The 17,740-nt window shown below is 38.6% G+C and overlaps 1 protein-coding gene across 1 annotated transcript in view; it reads right to left on the reverse strand.

Moving 5' to 3' along the window:
• Positions 1-2,646: 2,646 nt before the first annotated feature.
• The window catches only part of cyp27a2 (cytochrome P450 family 27 subfamily A member 2), a 28,763-nt gene continuing 13,669 nt past the window's right edge, over positions 2,647-17,740 (reverse strand). Inside the window, exons 5-9 of the mRNA XM_073851814.1 lie at positions 17,010-17,173; positions 15,415-15,581; positions 6,859-6,940; positions 6,562-6,768; positions 2,647-4,814 (exon numbers count right to left, since the gene is read on the reverse strand). Of these exons, the coding sequence (XP_073707915.1) occupies positions 4,698-4,814; positions 6,562-6,768; positions 6,859-6,940; positions 15,415-15,581; positions 17,010-17,173 (737 nt within the window). The 3' untranslated portion in view covers positions 2,647-4,697. The remainder of the gene's footprint in view (positions 4,815-6,561; positions 6,769-6,858; positions 6,941-15,414; positions 15,582-17,009; positions 17,174-17,740) is intronic.

Here is a 17,740-nt window from a genome sequence, read left to right on the forward strand (position 1 = left end):
AAGGATCTCTTTATAGTGGTGATGTTATCATCTATATACATCTATCTATCTATCTACAGTCGTGGCCAAAAGTTTTGAGAATGACACAAATATTAGTTTTCACAAAGTTTGCTGCTAAACTGCTTTTAGATCTTTGTTTCAGTTGTTTCTGTGATGTACTGAAATATAATTACAAGCACTTCATACGTTTCAAAGGCTTTTATCAACAATTACATGACATTTATGCAAAGAGTCAGTATTTGCAGTGTTGGCCCTTCTTTTTCAGGACCTCTGCAATTCGACTGGGCATGCTCTCAATCAACTTCTGGGCCAAATCCTGACTGATAGCAACCCATTCTTTCATAATCACTTCTTGGAGTTTGTCAGAATTAGTGGGTTTTTGTTTGTCCACCCGCCTCTTGAGGATTGACCACAAGTTCTCAATGGGATTAAGATCTGGGGAGTTTCCAGGCCATGGACCCAAAATTTCAATGTTTTGGTCCCCGAGCCACTTAGTTATCACTTTTGCCTTATGGCACGGTGCTCCATCGTGCTGGAAAATGCATTGTTCTTCACCAAACTGTTGTTGGATTGTTGGAAGTAGTTGCTGTTGGAGAGTGTTTTGGTACCATTCTTTACTCATGGCTGTGTTTTTGGGCAAAATTGTGAGTGAGCCCACTCCCTTGGATGAGAAGCAACCCCACACATGAATGGTCTCATGATGCTTTACTGTTGGCATGACACAGGACTGATGGTAGTGCTCACCTTTTCTTCTCCGGACAAGCCTTTTTCCAGGTGCCCCAAACAATCAGAAAGAGGCTTCATCGGAGAATATGACTTTGCCCCAGTCCTCAGCAGTCCATTCGCCATAACTTTTTGCAGAAGATCAATCTGTCCCTGATGTTTGTTTTTTTTTGGAGAGAAGTGGCTTCTTTGTTACCCTTCTTGACACCAGGCCATCTTCCAAAAGTCTTGGCCTCACTGTGTGTGCAGATGCGCTCACACCTGCCTGCTGCCATTCCTGAGCAAGCTCTGCACTGGTGGCACTCCGATCCCGCAGCTGAATCCTCTTTAGGAGACGATCCTGACGCTTGCTGGACTTTCTTGGATGCCCTGAAGCCTTCTTAACAAGAATTGAACCTCTTTCCTTGAAGTTCTTGATGATCCTATAAATTGTTGATTTAGGTGCAATCTTAGTAGCCACAATATCCTTGCCTGTGAAGCCATTTTTATGCAACACAATGATGGCTGCACGCATTTCTTTGCAGGTCACCATGGTTAACAATGGAAGAACAATGATTTCAAGCATCACCCTCCTTTTAACATGTCAAGCCATTCTAACCCAGTCAGCCTGACATAATGATCTCCAGCCTTGTGCTGGTCAACATTCTCACCTGAGTTAACAAGACCATTACTGAAATGATCTCAGCAGGTCCTTTAATGACAGCAATGAAATGCAGTGGAAAGTTATTTTGGGGATTAAGTTAATTTTCATGGCAAAGAAGGACTATGCAATTCATCTGATCACTCTTCATAACATTCTGGAGTATATGCAAACTGCTATTATTTAAACTTAAGCAGCAACTTTTCCAATTTTCAATATTTATGTAATTCTCAAAACTTTTGGCCACGACTGTAGATTGAAGTTAGGATTGATGGGAGAAATTAAATAATTTATGTAGGCTAGTAAATCGTTGCGTTACTTTTGCGATACTTTTTTAAATCTGGGCTGACTTGTTTCTTTGTTTTTAATATAAAAAGTTGTATTTTTGGCAAAAGTAAAAGCCTTTTCACACCAAAGGAGAAATTAGTCTCAGGCTGAAGAATTCACGTCTGTACAGTAGAACGCAGGACAAAAAAGTTCAACACTCCTCTGCAATGAAAAAAAAATAAAGCACAAATGTTAGTTTAATGATAGTTTTAAGTAAGTTTTGCTTATTATTTTGGTTGAACTGGATCATCGAAGGTCAGTAGCAAAAACAGTTAATACAATGGGATTCAAAACAAAGGAAGTTTAATGTGTTATTTAACATTTTTAATTATTGCAGGTTTGCGGTATTGTGAGTTTGACTTTGCACTTATTCCTGATTTTCCACAACATGGGGACACGAGAGCTGTCAATCAGGCAATGATAAAACAAAGCAACAGGAGTTACTTATTGGAAAAAGTAACTCAGATATTTTCTTGTAAATTAAAAAGTAATGTGTTACTTTACTAGTTACTTGAAAAAAGTATCTGATTACGTAACTCGCGTTACTTGTAATGCATTACCCCCAACACTAGTGGTTACAACAGCATTCTCTAGTCTGTACTTTATACTTATTTACAGGTTGTATTTTTTTTTTTTTTAAATGTGGCAGATGAATCTGGGAAAACAAAAGTCTGAGGTTTAAAAAAAAAAGTAAAAATACTTCACTGGTCTTCCCAGTTTATACAGATTTTGATTCACAAATTAGCCTAGTGTAATTTCAGCGGCCCAAATATTTCAAAACTAAGTTTTTGAAACACTCTGCGTTAAAATGTTATTGATTTCCTATAATAAATTCCTAAAAACAACAAAATAGGCTAAACTGGACAAATTATTTGATATTTAAATTCATCAGTAGTATGGAAAATCACCACAAGGGGCCAGGATTGCTCAGTTTGCAACAAATGACAGCTCGAAAATGTGATCAGAGATGGTTTTATTATTGATTTTGTGAACATTTAAAAAGCTAGACAATTTTAACGAAAGCCATTTATTTCAGCACAGTACAAACATGTGAAATTACAAAAAACTTTTAAAAAGTATTAGTATTATTCATTATGCATCATTTGCTGTATTTGTGAGAGAACACTGGATAAAATATTATGCATGTTATTAAAAATCAAGATAAAAAAAGGTTAAAAGATACCTCCAACTGAGCAATGGCTTTAGCTTTTTATTACCCTCACTGATTTGGTCACCTTTGCTAGAATGAAAGGAGTAGTTCAATTTCAGAACAAAAATGTACAGATAATGTACTCACCCCCTTGTCATCCAAGATGTTCATGTCTTTCTTTCTTCAGTCGTAAAGAAATGATGTTTTTTGAGGAAAACATTTCAGGATTTCTCTCCAAATATTGGACTTCTATGGTGCCCCGAGTTTGAACTTCCAAAATGCAGTTTAAATGCAGCTTCAAAGGGCTCTAAACGATCCCAGGAAGAAGGGTCTTATCTAGCGAAACGATCGGTTATTTTCTAAAAACATTTACAATTTATATACTTTTTAATCTCTACACAGAGTACACACAGAGCTAGACAAGACAAGCATTTGAGGTTAAAAAGTATGGTAAAGCTGCATTTTGGAAGTTCAAACTCGGGGGCACCATAGAAGTCAATTATATGAAGAGAAATCCGGAAATGTTATCCTCAAAAAACTTAATTTCCTTATGACTGAAGAAAGAAGACATGAACATCTTGGATGACAAGGGGGTGAGTATTTTATCTGTAAATTTTGGTTCTGAAAGTGTACTCCTTTAAGTGCCTTCACTTGAATAGTCAGAGCAAAATCTGGTATATTTTAATATAAATATTTACTTTATAACAAGTTCACACATAAAAATGGAAAGTACTACAGGTACTACGTGACAGGAATCACCCGTCTGATTCTCTTTCTCAAGAGTTTTACCACTCGCCCAAAGAACTTGAGAGGCATGTCTGACAAATGTTGAGCAACAGAGAACTGCGTGCACTTAACTGTTATAGCTGTGGTAAATGCCCTTGTTAATATTATTGCACTTAAGCTGAAAAACTGAAGTTCCTCTTTATTGACACAAGAACAGTTTCAGGGTTCATTTTAGTATCCATGCTATTTTTTTTTTTTAATTCGGTGATACATATATATGTGACCCTGGACCACAAAACCAGTCTTAAGTCGCATGTAATTTAAATTTTTTTTTTTCCTTTGGCAGCTGGCTGAAATGCAAAATGCTTTTTAAAATTTTTGTTATTGTTCATGTCATTTTAAGTAATGGAGTTTAAGTTTTTCTTAACTATAGTAATTACCTTTTACTCTATAGTGTAAAAATGAGTCTGCATATTTTTAGAAAGAAAAAAAAACAGATGCAAATCAACATGTAGGTGGTTTGGCAACAGGTTTATTTACATAAACTGTTATTTCTAGCTTATTCTGTGTCTAGTTGAATCACATTTCAAGATGGCCTTTGAATAAAGTTTGGATAAATGCCATGACATATATTTTTAAATTAGCTTAAAATACAGGTAGCTCAATTTAAAAAATTATCTGAAAACATTTTTAAAGAGCATTATTTTTGCTTGATCAGAGACTACTATCAGAGATAGTAGTATCGTAGCATCTTTGCAGAGTCATTGCTACCAGCACATGAACAGAAGGTCTTTGTTTTTTCTGTCTTTCCTGCTTTCCCTTCAGACTGTTAAAGAGCAACTTACGCAAGAGACTTGGTGCTCATAGCTCTCTGTTAGACTTTTTAGACCGTTTGCGAATACTTTTTTAATAATGCAGATATGAACATCTCAGCTGTAAATACGTCTTATAATATTTAAGCTCAGTTGTGATTTATTTTAAAAAGCTGGCCCACTTTTACCTTCTATCCTAAATTACCTCACACAGCATTTCACAGAAACAGGTTTGTGGGTAGGGCCCCTCAGACATTCAAGGCAAATTGATTTGAATTAAGAGTACTGATGTTGATTAACAAATTCACTGGAGCTGGTATCAAGCCCTCGGGATGAACTTCAGGTCAATGGGTTTGGAGGGAATAAGCAGAGTTCTGGTTTTCGGCTGTATCGATGGGGCTCCCTTCTCCGTTTTGACCTCATAATGTTGCATCAGCTATAGGGTAAAAGGGTGAAGGGTTAAATTAATGAGAGTGAGAGAGATAACAAGAGTGAGGTTACTAAAGTTTAAACATCAACTTCAAATGTCTTGATTTTAGTTTGTTTAAAAGATCTAAATGTGTAAATTTCTTACATTTAAATGCTCATATTTTTAAATGGATGGGTTGATCAGATAGATTTGATTAGTGCAAAATTGTTACACTAATTTCATTTGCGATATTTCATATTTTTGATTACTTTTATTCTAAAATGTGTAAAATAGTAGTAATAAAGAATGAGTAGTTCTTACTGGTAAAGTGCCGACTAGCAAAAAAACAAAACAAACTAAAAAAAAAAGTTATCTAATCCAATCCAATTTACAAGCTTTTGATTTGATTTTGAACTGATTCAATATAGAGGAGGAGTTTTTGAATAAACCTCATAAAAAACCCAAACATTTAAATGGTGGCTGTTATAAAAACTAGTTTTAAAGTCAATTTATTCAAACATACAATAAATAAGGCATCACTTACCATGATTATGTAATTATAGTGTGTCTATATAGTATTTTTCTAGATAACTATTGAACTATGGACAATGAATGGTATACCTGAGGTAAATGTCATCTTATATAACATTGTTTACATGCTGTTTTATTGACGTCTTTCCGATGTTGAAACACTGATTGAGCAATTACGTGAAACATGGTATATTTTAGTGAGTTGTAGTGTATGTTTCAACATAATGTATCTTCTAGTTCTCATTCATGTTTATTTAATACTAGTGCTAAAGAGAATTGATGATCAGGTTCACTTGTTGTTTAAACTGATTTGTCAGTCTAAACAATAAATTATATTTATTGTTTGAATTTTATTATAAAATTGACAGAATTGAAAGTTGAGACTTTGTTATACACTACCAGTCAAAAGTTTTTGAACAGTAAGATTTTTAATGTTTTTTAAAGAAGTCTCTTCTGCTCACCAAGACTGCATTTATTTGATTCAAAGTACAGCAAAAGCAGAAAAGTTTGAAATATTTTTACTATTTAAAATAACTGCTTTCTATTTTAATATATTTTAAAATGTAATTTATACCTGTGATTTCAAAGCTGAATTTTTAGCATCATTACTCCATTCACATGATCCTTCAGAAATCATTCTAATTTGATTCCGGTTTGCTCAGAATGCTCCTATTTTTCTGGTTTCTCTGATGAATCAAAACAGTTCAGAAAAAAGAAATCTTTTGTAACATAAATATCTTTATCATCACTTTTGATCAATTTAAAGCAGCCTTGCTAAATAAAAGTATTCATTTCTATATTCCTAATATCTTCACATTAGAATGATTTCTGAAGGATCATGTGACACTGAAGACTGGAGTAATGATGCTGAAAATGTAGCTTTGATTACAGGAATAAATTACATTTTAAAATATATTCAAATAGAAAACTGTTCAATAGTAAAAATCTTGTGTTTTGGATCAAATAAATGCAGGCTTGGTGATCTTTAAAAAAATCTTACTGTTCAAAAGCTTTTGACTGGTAGTGTACATTAAAATAACAAAGCTTATTGTGGTTATTGAATGGCAGGTGAGCTACAAAAAAATGAAGATGGTTTAAATTTGATTAATCAATACTGTCATCACAGGAAAAAAAAATAAGAAAGGTTGATTTTTGTCTTTGGGTTTTTTCTTGGTCGAACAGAATATTTGGACTACTGGGTGTGAAACTGAACTTGCAGGTAAGGTGGAAGTGTCCTACTTACTCTACTTAGGGCAAAGTACATCTCCAGCTCTGCGACCCTCTTGCCCACACATGCCCGAACTCCAACCCCAAACGGGATTGAACTGTAGGGATGATGCTGAGAGCGGGACGGGTTATCTCTCAACCAGCGGTCTGGAACAAAGCGCTCCGGTTCAGGGAAATTAGTCTCATCATTACTTACAGCGTAATGACAGAGATGGAACTGTGTCTGTAAAGAAAGGGAGAGATAAAAGCATATGAAGACTAGGCTATTAGATATGTAATTATTTTATTAGAATATTTTGATCTGTGTGGTTACCTTCTTAGGGAACCAATGATTATCCACAATTATGTCCGATTCTACAGTCAGGCGTCCATTACCAGGGACAACAGGATACATCCTATGATTAAAAAGCAACATATTGTTAGAATTAGAGACGAAAGGGTATGGAAATTTCTTATCATGATTATAGTGACCAAAATTAATCAGGCTTATCAGTATTATCACGGTTAGATGTATTTTATCTGCTCTATAAATAACTCTAGATATCTTATCTGAATTGTCTGAATGTGTAGAATTTACATGAGCTGCAGAGCATGATTTTTGGTCAGACAAAAACTGAACACAGGCTGAATGAAAATGTAATTCTTTGTAAATCCACTCTCTGACACTAGGTGGCGCTTATGGAACAGCAGAATTAGAGCTGCAGAATTAGGCAAAATTCCATCAAATTTTTTCTGAGGACAGTCAGGACCTTCAGAGATAATGTATGTTACACTGATATAATAATTCATTCATATATTCATTTGTATAATTCCCTTAGCACTCTTTTAAAACTTCCCAGCTTTCCGCCTTTTTTACACAAAGCAAAAAGACTTTGCATGTTGTGCGCAAGTGAGAGTGTTACTTACAACTTTGATTCATGCTGGACAGTGTTTATTTATCCTGAGCTGTTCAAATCGCGGTAATCAAATATGTTTTTAAGGATAATTATTAAAATATGAAACTGTAATATTAACCGTGGGGAATTTGATCATGTTTTATCGCCAAACTGGTAAATGTTTACAGCCCTACAACCAACATTTTGGCTGAGTTGGAACTGTTTCCTCAGTCCAGTCTACTGTTTGAGGAACTAGAGCACTGAATGAGTTGGCAAAACCAGCCAACCATATACACAAGTATTTTGGCTCATTTTGAATTAGAGTGACTGTCAGGCTTATCCGAAGATGTGAGGTTTGATCATGTAACTTGTAACCTGATGGTTCAGTCCTATTTGGTGAACTGGTTCAAACTGGTAATAATGTTAAGTTTTTTGCACATACCGAATGTTTCGCTTCATAAGGCCTATCTGGGATATTCTACAGAATTGGTGCAAACTGCTTTCCCACAATCAAAAAACATATTTAAAAAGCATTTAAGTATTCAAAAATCTTAGATGTTTCTTTTTTTATCTGTTAAAACGCACAATAGTATTTGATGTGTCGACTTTATGGAATTAACAAGAATTTGCATATTCATATCTAAGATTATGCATTATTAATTGTATTATGAATATGTCTTATAAATTATTATTTTTATATTATTATTAATCTTATTGAGAATATGTATTCAAAACCCTAAAAGTTTTATCCTGACTGACCTTTTGAGACACAAGACTTTATTCTGTTGCTATGTATCTATGTTATTTTTGTAAAGTATATTTTATCATATTTATCATTAACTCTAACACAGACCGACGTTCTTAGAACAAGAAGTACTTCTTTGTAAACGTGGCAAGGTCTTTGGATGATCTATCTTTTTAAAGATTAGAGGAAGTTTGGGTCGGTGGGCAAACATGCAAATTAGTAACGTCTTTGATCACAAGCTGCAAAGACATGATTAATGTTGATAATCAAAGTTAGACATAAAACCAAGCAGTGGACTTTGGAACAGGAAATTACATCTTCCTTGTCTGGTCTGGTTTTAGGATATAAGAAGTGGTCAAACTGCACCCCTTATTTTGACATCTTTACTTCTCCTTTCTCTCCGCTCTCTTTCTTTAACTCTGATACTGGGTGCACCTAGATAGTGAAATTTTTCTATTAGACTTTTCTCAGATTTCGAATTTGACTACTTCATTGCACTTTACTAGATTGGATTCAATTAGATTTGGTTCTATTTGACTGAAGGGACAAAAGGATTTGATCATTGCCAACTTAGATTAGAGAATTAATATATTGTTTTATCAAAATAACATCTATCTTTAATGATGAATGAGACAGTCATTTATGACTATATATAATAAATATGGGATGTTTAGTCAAAAATGAAGTATACCGAATTATCAACTAAGATGTCATGATTGTGATTATGTTTGCTTCAATGTATATTCATCCTAATGAAAGTTTGAAATTAGTATGATCAACTTTTCGCCTTTTACAAAGAAAAATTAGATTTAATATACAAAAATCGTATATATCACGATTGAAATATTATTAAAATTGTCATTTTTAATGATTTACCTCTGAAAACTATCTAATAAAATATAAAAAAATATATTTACATAGAAGATAAAAAGCAAATCTTAATAGGTCAATGTAACCCCTCCTATTAAATTATATGTTACTGTGTTTTTTGGGAAGAGGACAAATATTCCAAAATGTATCATTATGAGCATTAACTGCACAATTACTAGAAATGTGTACGTTGGTTATTATATAATTTGCATACACACAAAATTTGTACATAAAAGCTTTGAACCAATTTTCACGAGTTCCCACTTACATATAATTAGCTGGAGTATGTAAGCATGTTTGGCGTGCTGTCCGGGGAAGGGCTCCGAGCTCGGGAATGGCCCGAACCTAGAGTACCCCCCCCTATGTATATGTGTAGAAGGAACTCGGAGTGAGGAGATGGGGTGGTGGAGGGATGCTGATAATCCGTCAAATGGGTAGAGGTGAGTCGGCTGTATTTATGCATGATGTAGATTGGCTTGAGTGAGTTCCAGCTGTGTTAATTAGGCTAAGTATCTGACGTGCTCCTCCCGAACTTTGCTTTAAGAAACATCATTTCACGAGTTCCCACTTACATATAATTAGCTGGAGTATGTAAGCATGTTTGGCGTGCTGTCCGGGGAAGGGCTCCGAGCTCGGGAATGGCCCGAACCTAGAGTACCCCCCAATAAGCAATGGAGTGTAGGACAGCCGCCAGCAAGAGGACCCCCCGAAGCGCTGAGATCTGGCGGGGGCCGTTGTTTGGGAGAAGATGTTTGGTTAGCTGGCCGGGGGAGCCTTTCGTACTCTGATGGGAGAGGTTTTTGTATCAGGTCGAAAGGCTCTACCGGCTGCTTGTATGGATTACGGGATTTAGGGCGTCCGGTCGGGAGAGCTCAACCGATACTCAACGGGAGCACACGGCGTTGGAACGGGTGAGCCCTACCGGCCGAAGGAGGAGCAGCGTGGTTGGGGCCCGACCAGGAGAACCCGGGTTGCCTTGGCCGGAGCAGCTTACGATGTTGGCATGAGGGCTCTGCTGGTCGATAGGCCCCTATTGGTGCTGACCGAGAGGACCCATGAAGCCTCCGACGGGAGATCAAGACTCAGAACGTCAGACGAGTGGGTCCTCTCGGTTTGGCAGGTAAAAAGGTTTTGGGACGCCTGGTGCGGGCGACTCTCGCGACATACGATGGGAGACCAAGGCAAACGGCATCGCATGGATAAGTCTCGCTTGCAGGCGCCAAGTAAGTAACCCGACCGGGAGAACTCTCGCCGGCGTCCGATGGGAGACCAAGGCTCGCGGCATCGAACGGGTAAGCCTCGCCGGCCGGGGAGGCAGAAAGGAAAACCCGACTGGGAGGGCTCTCGCCAGGCATACGAGGGGAGATCAGGACTCAGAACCTCGAATGGGTAAGCCTCGCCAGGTGGGGGGAAAAAGATGTGAAATTGGCCTGAAGGGGCTCAGATAGTGTCCGGCGGGAGGCGGAGACTTGTGGAGTCGGACGGTTGAGTCTCGCCGACCGTCGGACGGAACGGAAAAAAAAATTGCATGGTCGGTTTGGCTCTCGCAGCGTCCGATAGGAGACCAAGGCTCGTGATCGGACGGGTAGGCCTTGCCGACTGTAGGGAAGAAAAGTGCAGTTGACCGGGCGGGGGCCCCTGCGGCGTCCGACGGGAGACCAATGCTCACGGCATCGGACGGGTAGGCCCCGCCGACTGTGGTGTCGAAAAGGTTAGGTGTCTGACCTGGGGGCCCCTGCGCATCCGACGGGAGACCAATGCTCACGGCATCGGACGGGTGGGCCCCACAGGACGTGAGACGGAAAGGTAAGTTGGGGTCGGGGGCTCCTGGGGTGTCTGACGGGAGGCCAAGGCTCACGGCATCAGACGGGAATACCTCGGCGACCGTAGTGAGGAAAAGGTCAGGGATGGAAAGTTTTTTTTTTTTTTTTTGCAGCAATCGACGAGAGTTCAATACTCAAGGCATCAGATGGGTAGACGGAACTGGTATACGGAACTGAGTGGCCAAGATTTGCTTGACAGGAAGGCTGTTGTAGCGTTTGACAGGAGTTTAATAATCACAGCATAGACGGAACGGAAAAAATTTGCAAGTTCGGTTAGGCTCTCGCGGCATCCAATGGGAGACCAAGGCTCTTGATCGGACGGGTAGGCCTTGCCGACTGTAGGGTGGAAAAGTAAGGATGACTGGCCGGGGGGCCCCTGCAGCATCCGACGGGAGACCAATGCTCACGGCATCGAACGGGTAGGCCCCACCAACTGTGGTGTCGAAGAGGTAAGATTGTCTGGCCAGGGGGCCCCTGCGTAACGAACGGGTGGGCCCCGCCGAACCTACGACAGAATGGTAAAGTTGTGTGGTCGGGAGGTTCCTGGGGTGTCTGACAGGAGACCAAGGCTCACGGTATCAGACTGGAATGCCTCGCCGACCGTAGGAGGGAAAAGGTTAGGGATGGGAAAATCCAAAAGGTTTTTTTTTTTTTTTTTTTTTTTTTTGTAGTTGAAGGAAAACATTTACGAGCGGAAAGGCTCTCGCAGGGTCTGACGTGAGTTTAATAGTCGCGGCTTCAGACAGGTACGTTTCGCCGGTAGTTGAGAGTCGAAAGAGAAACATTTGCACCACCGGGATGCTCTAGCAGCATCTGACAGGGAGTTCGATACTCAATTTGAGTTGTCTAAAAAGGGGTAAATGCTTTGAGGATTACTTTATGTAAAATGTTTGCCAAATCCAAAAAGCCGCTTCTGATAACGTCAGAAAATCTTGGTGCTGCTTGCATCTGAAAGTTAGGTGCATGACATAGGCTTCTTGTGGTAACGTACCCTAAATAAATGCCATGGTTCTGGATGGATGGCATAGCTTTAAAAGCTGAGGTGATGTCGACTTTTGCCAGTGTGAAGACCCATGATTTAACAAATTGGTTGCACGATCAATGTCCTACTATTGTGAGAGAATTCGTCAAGAGGATTTTTTTTTTTTAGGCGACAATGCTTGGAAACAGGGAGTTATGCGGAGCTGACAGATAGACTAGAGGGCATTTCGTACCCAAGAATTATGCTAGTAGCCACTTCGATTGGCTAATGTGAAACCCTCATTTAATTCATGCCACCTACGGGGGGAAATGTTGGAAGGTTATTTTGTGAAATGACTGAATGTAATGATATATTCGGAAGAGTGCCAGCTTTGATGTCCGCATCCAAGGATTTGCAATTCCAACATGTCTGTTGAAAAGAAATGGCCAAATATTAAAGATTAAGTGGTAATTTCAACTGAATGTGATTTAGTCAAACGAAAATGAAATTGCATGGTGACATGTAAAAACAATCGTCAGCTCATTGGTGCTCTACGGTCTGCTACAGGAGTTGGAGGCCACTGAAAAGAAAAAAGGGGTTATTAGTAGTTGCAGGAAAAAGGCTGAGATTTGTGGGCCTGTGTTGCAAGCAGAGGCAGCCTCACGCTGGCTTGATCTGTGGACCACGGGGTGGGAGTCTGGAAGAACCCGTGTAGCCTGCACTGCTAGCAGAGGCAGCATCACAGTACTGTTTGCTACAGGAGCTGGAGGCCACTTCATTCCATAGACTTACATTCATATGTGAATGGATAAGACTGGAAGCACGATCTTGCACGAGAAATTGCTGCATTCTTAAGTTCAAGCTTTGTGAACTTAGAATAAAAACACATTTAAAACCGCGGTGCTGTGGGAAGGTGGGGCGGGTAGATTTTATGTTGCAGTATGGTAGTGTTACCAATTGGACAAATTGTTACCAGATTTTGCAACTTCTCAGATTACCTTAGCGACGTCTTTTCCAAAGCACATAGCAACATATTTAGTAGGGCTGGGTAAAAAATATTGATTCTCCGATTTTAATCGATCTTCAGTTGAATGCGACTATATCCATTCGGGAAATCCCCGAATCTATTCTTAATGCACGTGCTTCACGTAAGAGGATATGAATATTCACCTCTCGTCCTGAAGGTGTCACTAGTGTTCCTGCTGAGAGAGTTTTCTCAACCGCTGGTGATCTAATCACAGCGCAAGGAGCTGCCTTAGATCAGATCAGAACATGTTGATCAGCTGCTTCTTTTGCAGAAAAATGATTAGGCTGTAGTTAAGAACTGTTAGTTTTATGGACAGTTAGAATGTTTTGTATAAGCAGACAAAGGCTTTATGATGGGCCTGTTTTGAGTGTTTTGAATTTAGAAAAAGTTTTATTTCTTAAACATGTTTGAAGTTCTTAATAGATTTCACTGTTGCACATTTACAGTGTTTTTTTTTTTTTTTTTTGTTTTTTTTACAGTAATGTGCATTTTGCAGTTTGTTTACATGGTGTACAATGGATGCACATATTTATGACTTCTTGTTACAGTGTTCATTTAAAATAAAAGTTGTTTAAAATAACAACTGTGTGCACCCTATTATTAATGTAGATGTGTATTTAATAAACTTAAGTAGGAGAGTTTCAGTTACCAACATTTATATCAAAATATGGATCATATGTCTGCAAAACTAACATTTTAAATGAAATATTGATATCAAAACGAAACCATAAAAATAAGAATTGAATCGCCAAATTGGTGACAATACCCAGCCCTAATATTTAGTGAAATATCCTACAAATGTAAAAATTTTAGCAACTTCAGGCATGCTTTGAAAATAAGATGCTAAAAAGACATTTTCCTCTTAACCATGCAAAGTAATAAGTGTTGAAAAGCTAGCCTAGTGGCACATCCGCTAGAGACTTGGAGAGAGGTGCTTGCAATATGCACATCACGAGTGCTTAGTTGCACTTGCTCTGTTTATTTATTTATTTTTATTTTAATATTTATTTATTTATAGTCATTTAGGCAAACACTTATTTCTCGAAAATCGATCTTTTGTCAGATTATGAGTGAAATGTGTAATTTAAAATTAAAAATAAAAATAATATTAATTCAGAAACTGAGTAATTTGTTGTGTTTTACGGAGTTTCTTCAATCCTAGGTACAAAAATTACATTGACATCATTTTATGTCACAACATCGTTTAAAGCCTTTAGCAAAAATGACCTACCTTTGCAACTGTTTCTAAAATTTATTTGCAACATGACCTGTGTCTCTAGCGGAGACGTCTTCAGGCTATAGTGTCTGCTACGAGAGCTGCATTCGATGCTGTGGCCGGGAGAGCCACGTTAAATGGTTGAGCCGAAGCGGGCAGTGAGTGGCTCTGGTGCGATGAGATCTGGGGCGCGGCCCAGGCTCGTTGAAGGCCTGCCGGTGAGACCCAGTGCACGAGCCGGGTCTAATGCGGGGCGATGGTGGTATCGAACAAGGGGAGTACGGGGCTTTGCGAGTTTGCTGGAAATATTGGCTGCCCTGCTGGAGTGGATTTAAGAGTGAGGTTTGCTGATTGAAGGGAAACGAATAACTAAGATCGTACGGATTCACTTTGTTTATCCTCCGCGAGGACGGTGCGTCGGAATTGATCAGCGTTTGCCTCGGGCATTAAAAACGATCCACTTTCCGATCGGAGGAATTGTTGGCCCGGCCGGATGACAAGAGGATGCCGGGGAAGAAGTTTGGAAGTGACGCCGGTGGGGGCGAGATTACGTTTTAAGGGCTTTGGTGAGAGCGTGTGTGGCTGGTCAAGCAGAGACCGCGATGAAGCCTGTAAATCCTGGGAAAGATCTGTGATGTCATGGCAAAAGGTGCAAACCGAATGCTGATAATCCGTCAAATGGGTAGAGGTGAGTCGGCTGTATTTATGCATGATGTAGATTGGCTTGAGTGAGTTCCAGCTGTGTTAATTAGGCTAAGTATCTGACGTGCTCCTCCCGAACTTTGCTTTAAGAAACATCATTTGTCGAATGGCCCATACATACATATTATTGTCAAGAGCCACAGGTATTAATTTTGTCCCTTTATACGCTTTGGCAGCCGCTAACTTGGATTTAATGAATCACCAAGGACCACGGTTACAAGCTAAAAATCCTCTTTAATGTTTTACTTATTAAAAAAGTCACCTACATCTTGGATGGCCTAAGGGTGAGTAAATTAACTGCAAATTTTCATTTTTGGATGAACGATTCCTTTAACATTGCTGGGTGAGTGTTTCTAACACAACTGCTGAGGAGGTGACGGCAAATCTTTCTAACCACCGTATTATCAATCTATCTGTATTTTTCCCTCTTTTGGACAATCATAAAAATGTATTGGGATTTATTTTGGTTCCTAATGGGAAGACAAAAATAATGTCTTAATCAGAAGTTTTCCCAACTTTGACATCTTTAATTGAGGCCTCTCCTGCATAATGTGGGAAACAAATTACCTCTTTCACCTCTTTCAAGATAAAATAGCACTGTTTTCCCTACAAAAAGTCTTTGGGTGTGTACTAGGATGGATTTCCCTCACCTGAGAGTTTCTTTGATGACAGCTTTCATGTAGGGCATCCTTGTCAGGTGTTCTGTGTTCGGCAGCTCTTTATTCGGACACACAGATGTGATCTCATTATAGAGGCGGTTCTGTACTTCTGCATCACGAGCAAGGTGGTACAAGGTCCATGATAATGTGTTAGACGTCTTTCAAGGACAAAGAATATAGAAAGACTGTCAAATATCTTATCAAATAAGGCACCTATAGAACTTAGCTGATGCCATTAAACAGACATCTGGATTGGCTAAGTTACTTATGCTCTGAAGGTAAAGGGGTGGGGCTCTCACAAATCAGCGACTAGCCTATACATCACAGAAACAGGTTAAGACTTCAGCAAAGAATGCGGCCTAGCAGGTTTTCGAAACTGTTTGCTGGAAACCTGATAAACTATGACCCTGAGAGACTTTGAAAGACGTTCCACAGAGATTCGAAACATAGTACAGCATGCTAAAGGTTAGTATAGTATCGTTTAGTGATGGATAACATTGACACATTCTGTCTGTGAAGAACTCCTGTGTGAACTCACCTTGACCACAACTGATTAAAAGTAACTACAAGGAAGAGATACTCAGAAAGTGATGTTCTTGTTTGTGAACGCCACAAATTTCTAATGCTTTTTATGGCCAAAAGTGACCAAATAATGTATATATTTAGTCTATTTATTAGTTGATCACTGATGCTCCAGAAGGAAAAGCCACGCAACAAGAGCCGGGGGTGAAAACTTTTGAACAGAAAGGAATATCTTATTTTGCCTATATATTATATTTTTTTATTTAGTACTGCCCTTCAAAGGCTACAGAAGATAGTTACATGTTTCCCAAGAGACAAAACAAGTTCAATTTACCCTGATCTTCAAATTCAAAATGCATCTTAATGCATTGTTTTTCCTTCTGGAGCATCAGTAAGTATTTAAACCTTCTGTAATAGTTGCAGTCCCTGAGTTGTCCTCAGTGTGAAAAGATGGATCTCAAAATCACACATTCATAGTTGGAAAGGATTCAAATACAAAAAAATGCTGGAAAATCTGAAGGATTTTTCCGAAGAACACCAGGCAGTTTAACTATTCAGGACAAACAAGGGACTCATGAACAACTATTACAAAAAAAAAGAAAAAAAAAAAAAAAACAGTATTAAGAATCAAGGGGGTGTAAACTTTTGAATGGGGTAATTTCTATAAATTCGACTATTATTTTCTTTTGTGGACTATATGTAAACTTCTTTTATGTGAAATATCTTATTCAGGCAAGTACTAAATAAACAACATGCATTTTGTATGATCCTTCTTATTTTTATAAAATAATTAACATTTTGCAGATTCTAAAAGGGGGATGTAAACTTTTGACCTCAACTGTACAAATTAGATCATGTGTGATTCTTTTGTGTTCCTCCCTTTCACAGGTACTTAACGTCTCTCTTGTTTTGTACGGGCACATTTAGAAAACACCCACTTGTCACAAAAACTGAACCAGTGTTGCAGGATATTGTTAATGAAACATTTCTGACTAATAGCAAATCCCATTGCTTAACTTACTTTCTCTACAACTGGTTCCAGATGAAAATAAACACGTTCTTACCGTATCCACACCTCCCAGCAGAAGTTCAGTTAGGCTGATGTACACCTCCCCTAAGCTGAGTTTATCGCTGGAAAGCAGGTAGGTTAGATACATGCCCTGCACCTCCTCTCCACGCTCAACCTGGTCACGTATCTGCTTCACCTTCTTATCAATCAGAATTCGGGCTGGACAAAAGTGCAACAGACACAGACAGAATCGACAATCAGTTATGCTGCTGTTTCACAACCAGATTTATGTGCAGCAAAACCACCATACCAGATATATGCCAGTTATGAATTCTAAAACAATTGTAGTACAAAAATAAAACACAAATATTACAATATATAAAATTAAAAACTGCATAAATCACTCGTTTTGTGAAGAAACTTTGTCCAACAATGACACCAGCAAGTAAAGTTACAGTGGGAGTCTGCATCTCTCTTGCCTTCCCTGAGCCCACTGTGTTTTAACAGACATCCTAAAGCATCTGATGAGTTTGTTGGGGGGTAATTAAGAATAATTTGTAGGAAATATATGACTAGTTATAACTGGCTGTGATTTGGTTCATGCGATAAATCCTGCCTTGTGTTTGTGCATTCGCAAATCAGTCTGAATGAACAATATAACAAACGCTTGAGAAAGTGAAAAACTACTCCTAGGTTGTGCACTAAATCTGGGAAAAGAACACTGCAGTACAATTCTCTTGACTCTCTGGGTCAAAATTTTGCCTTTGGGAAGCTATAACGGTGCAT

Source organism: Garra rufa, chromosome 12 (genome assembly GCF_049309525.1).
Source record: "Garra rufa chromosome 12, GarRuf1.0, whole genome shotgun sequence".
Lineage (NCBI taxonomy): Eukaryota > Metazoa > Chordata > Actinopteri > Cypriniformes > Cyprinidae > Garra > Garra rufa.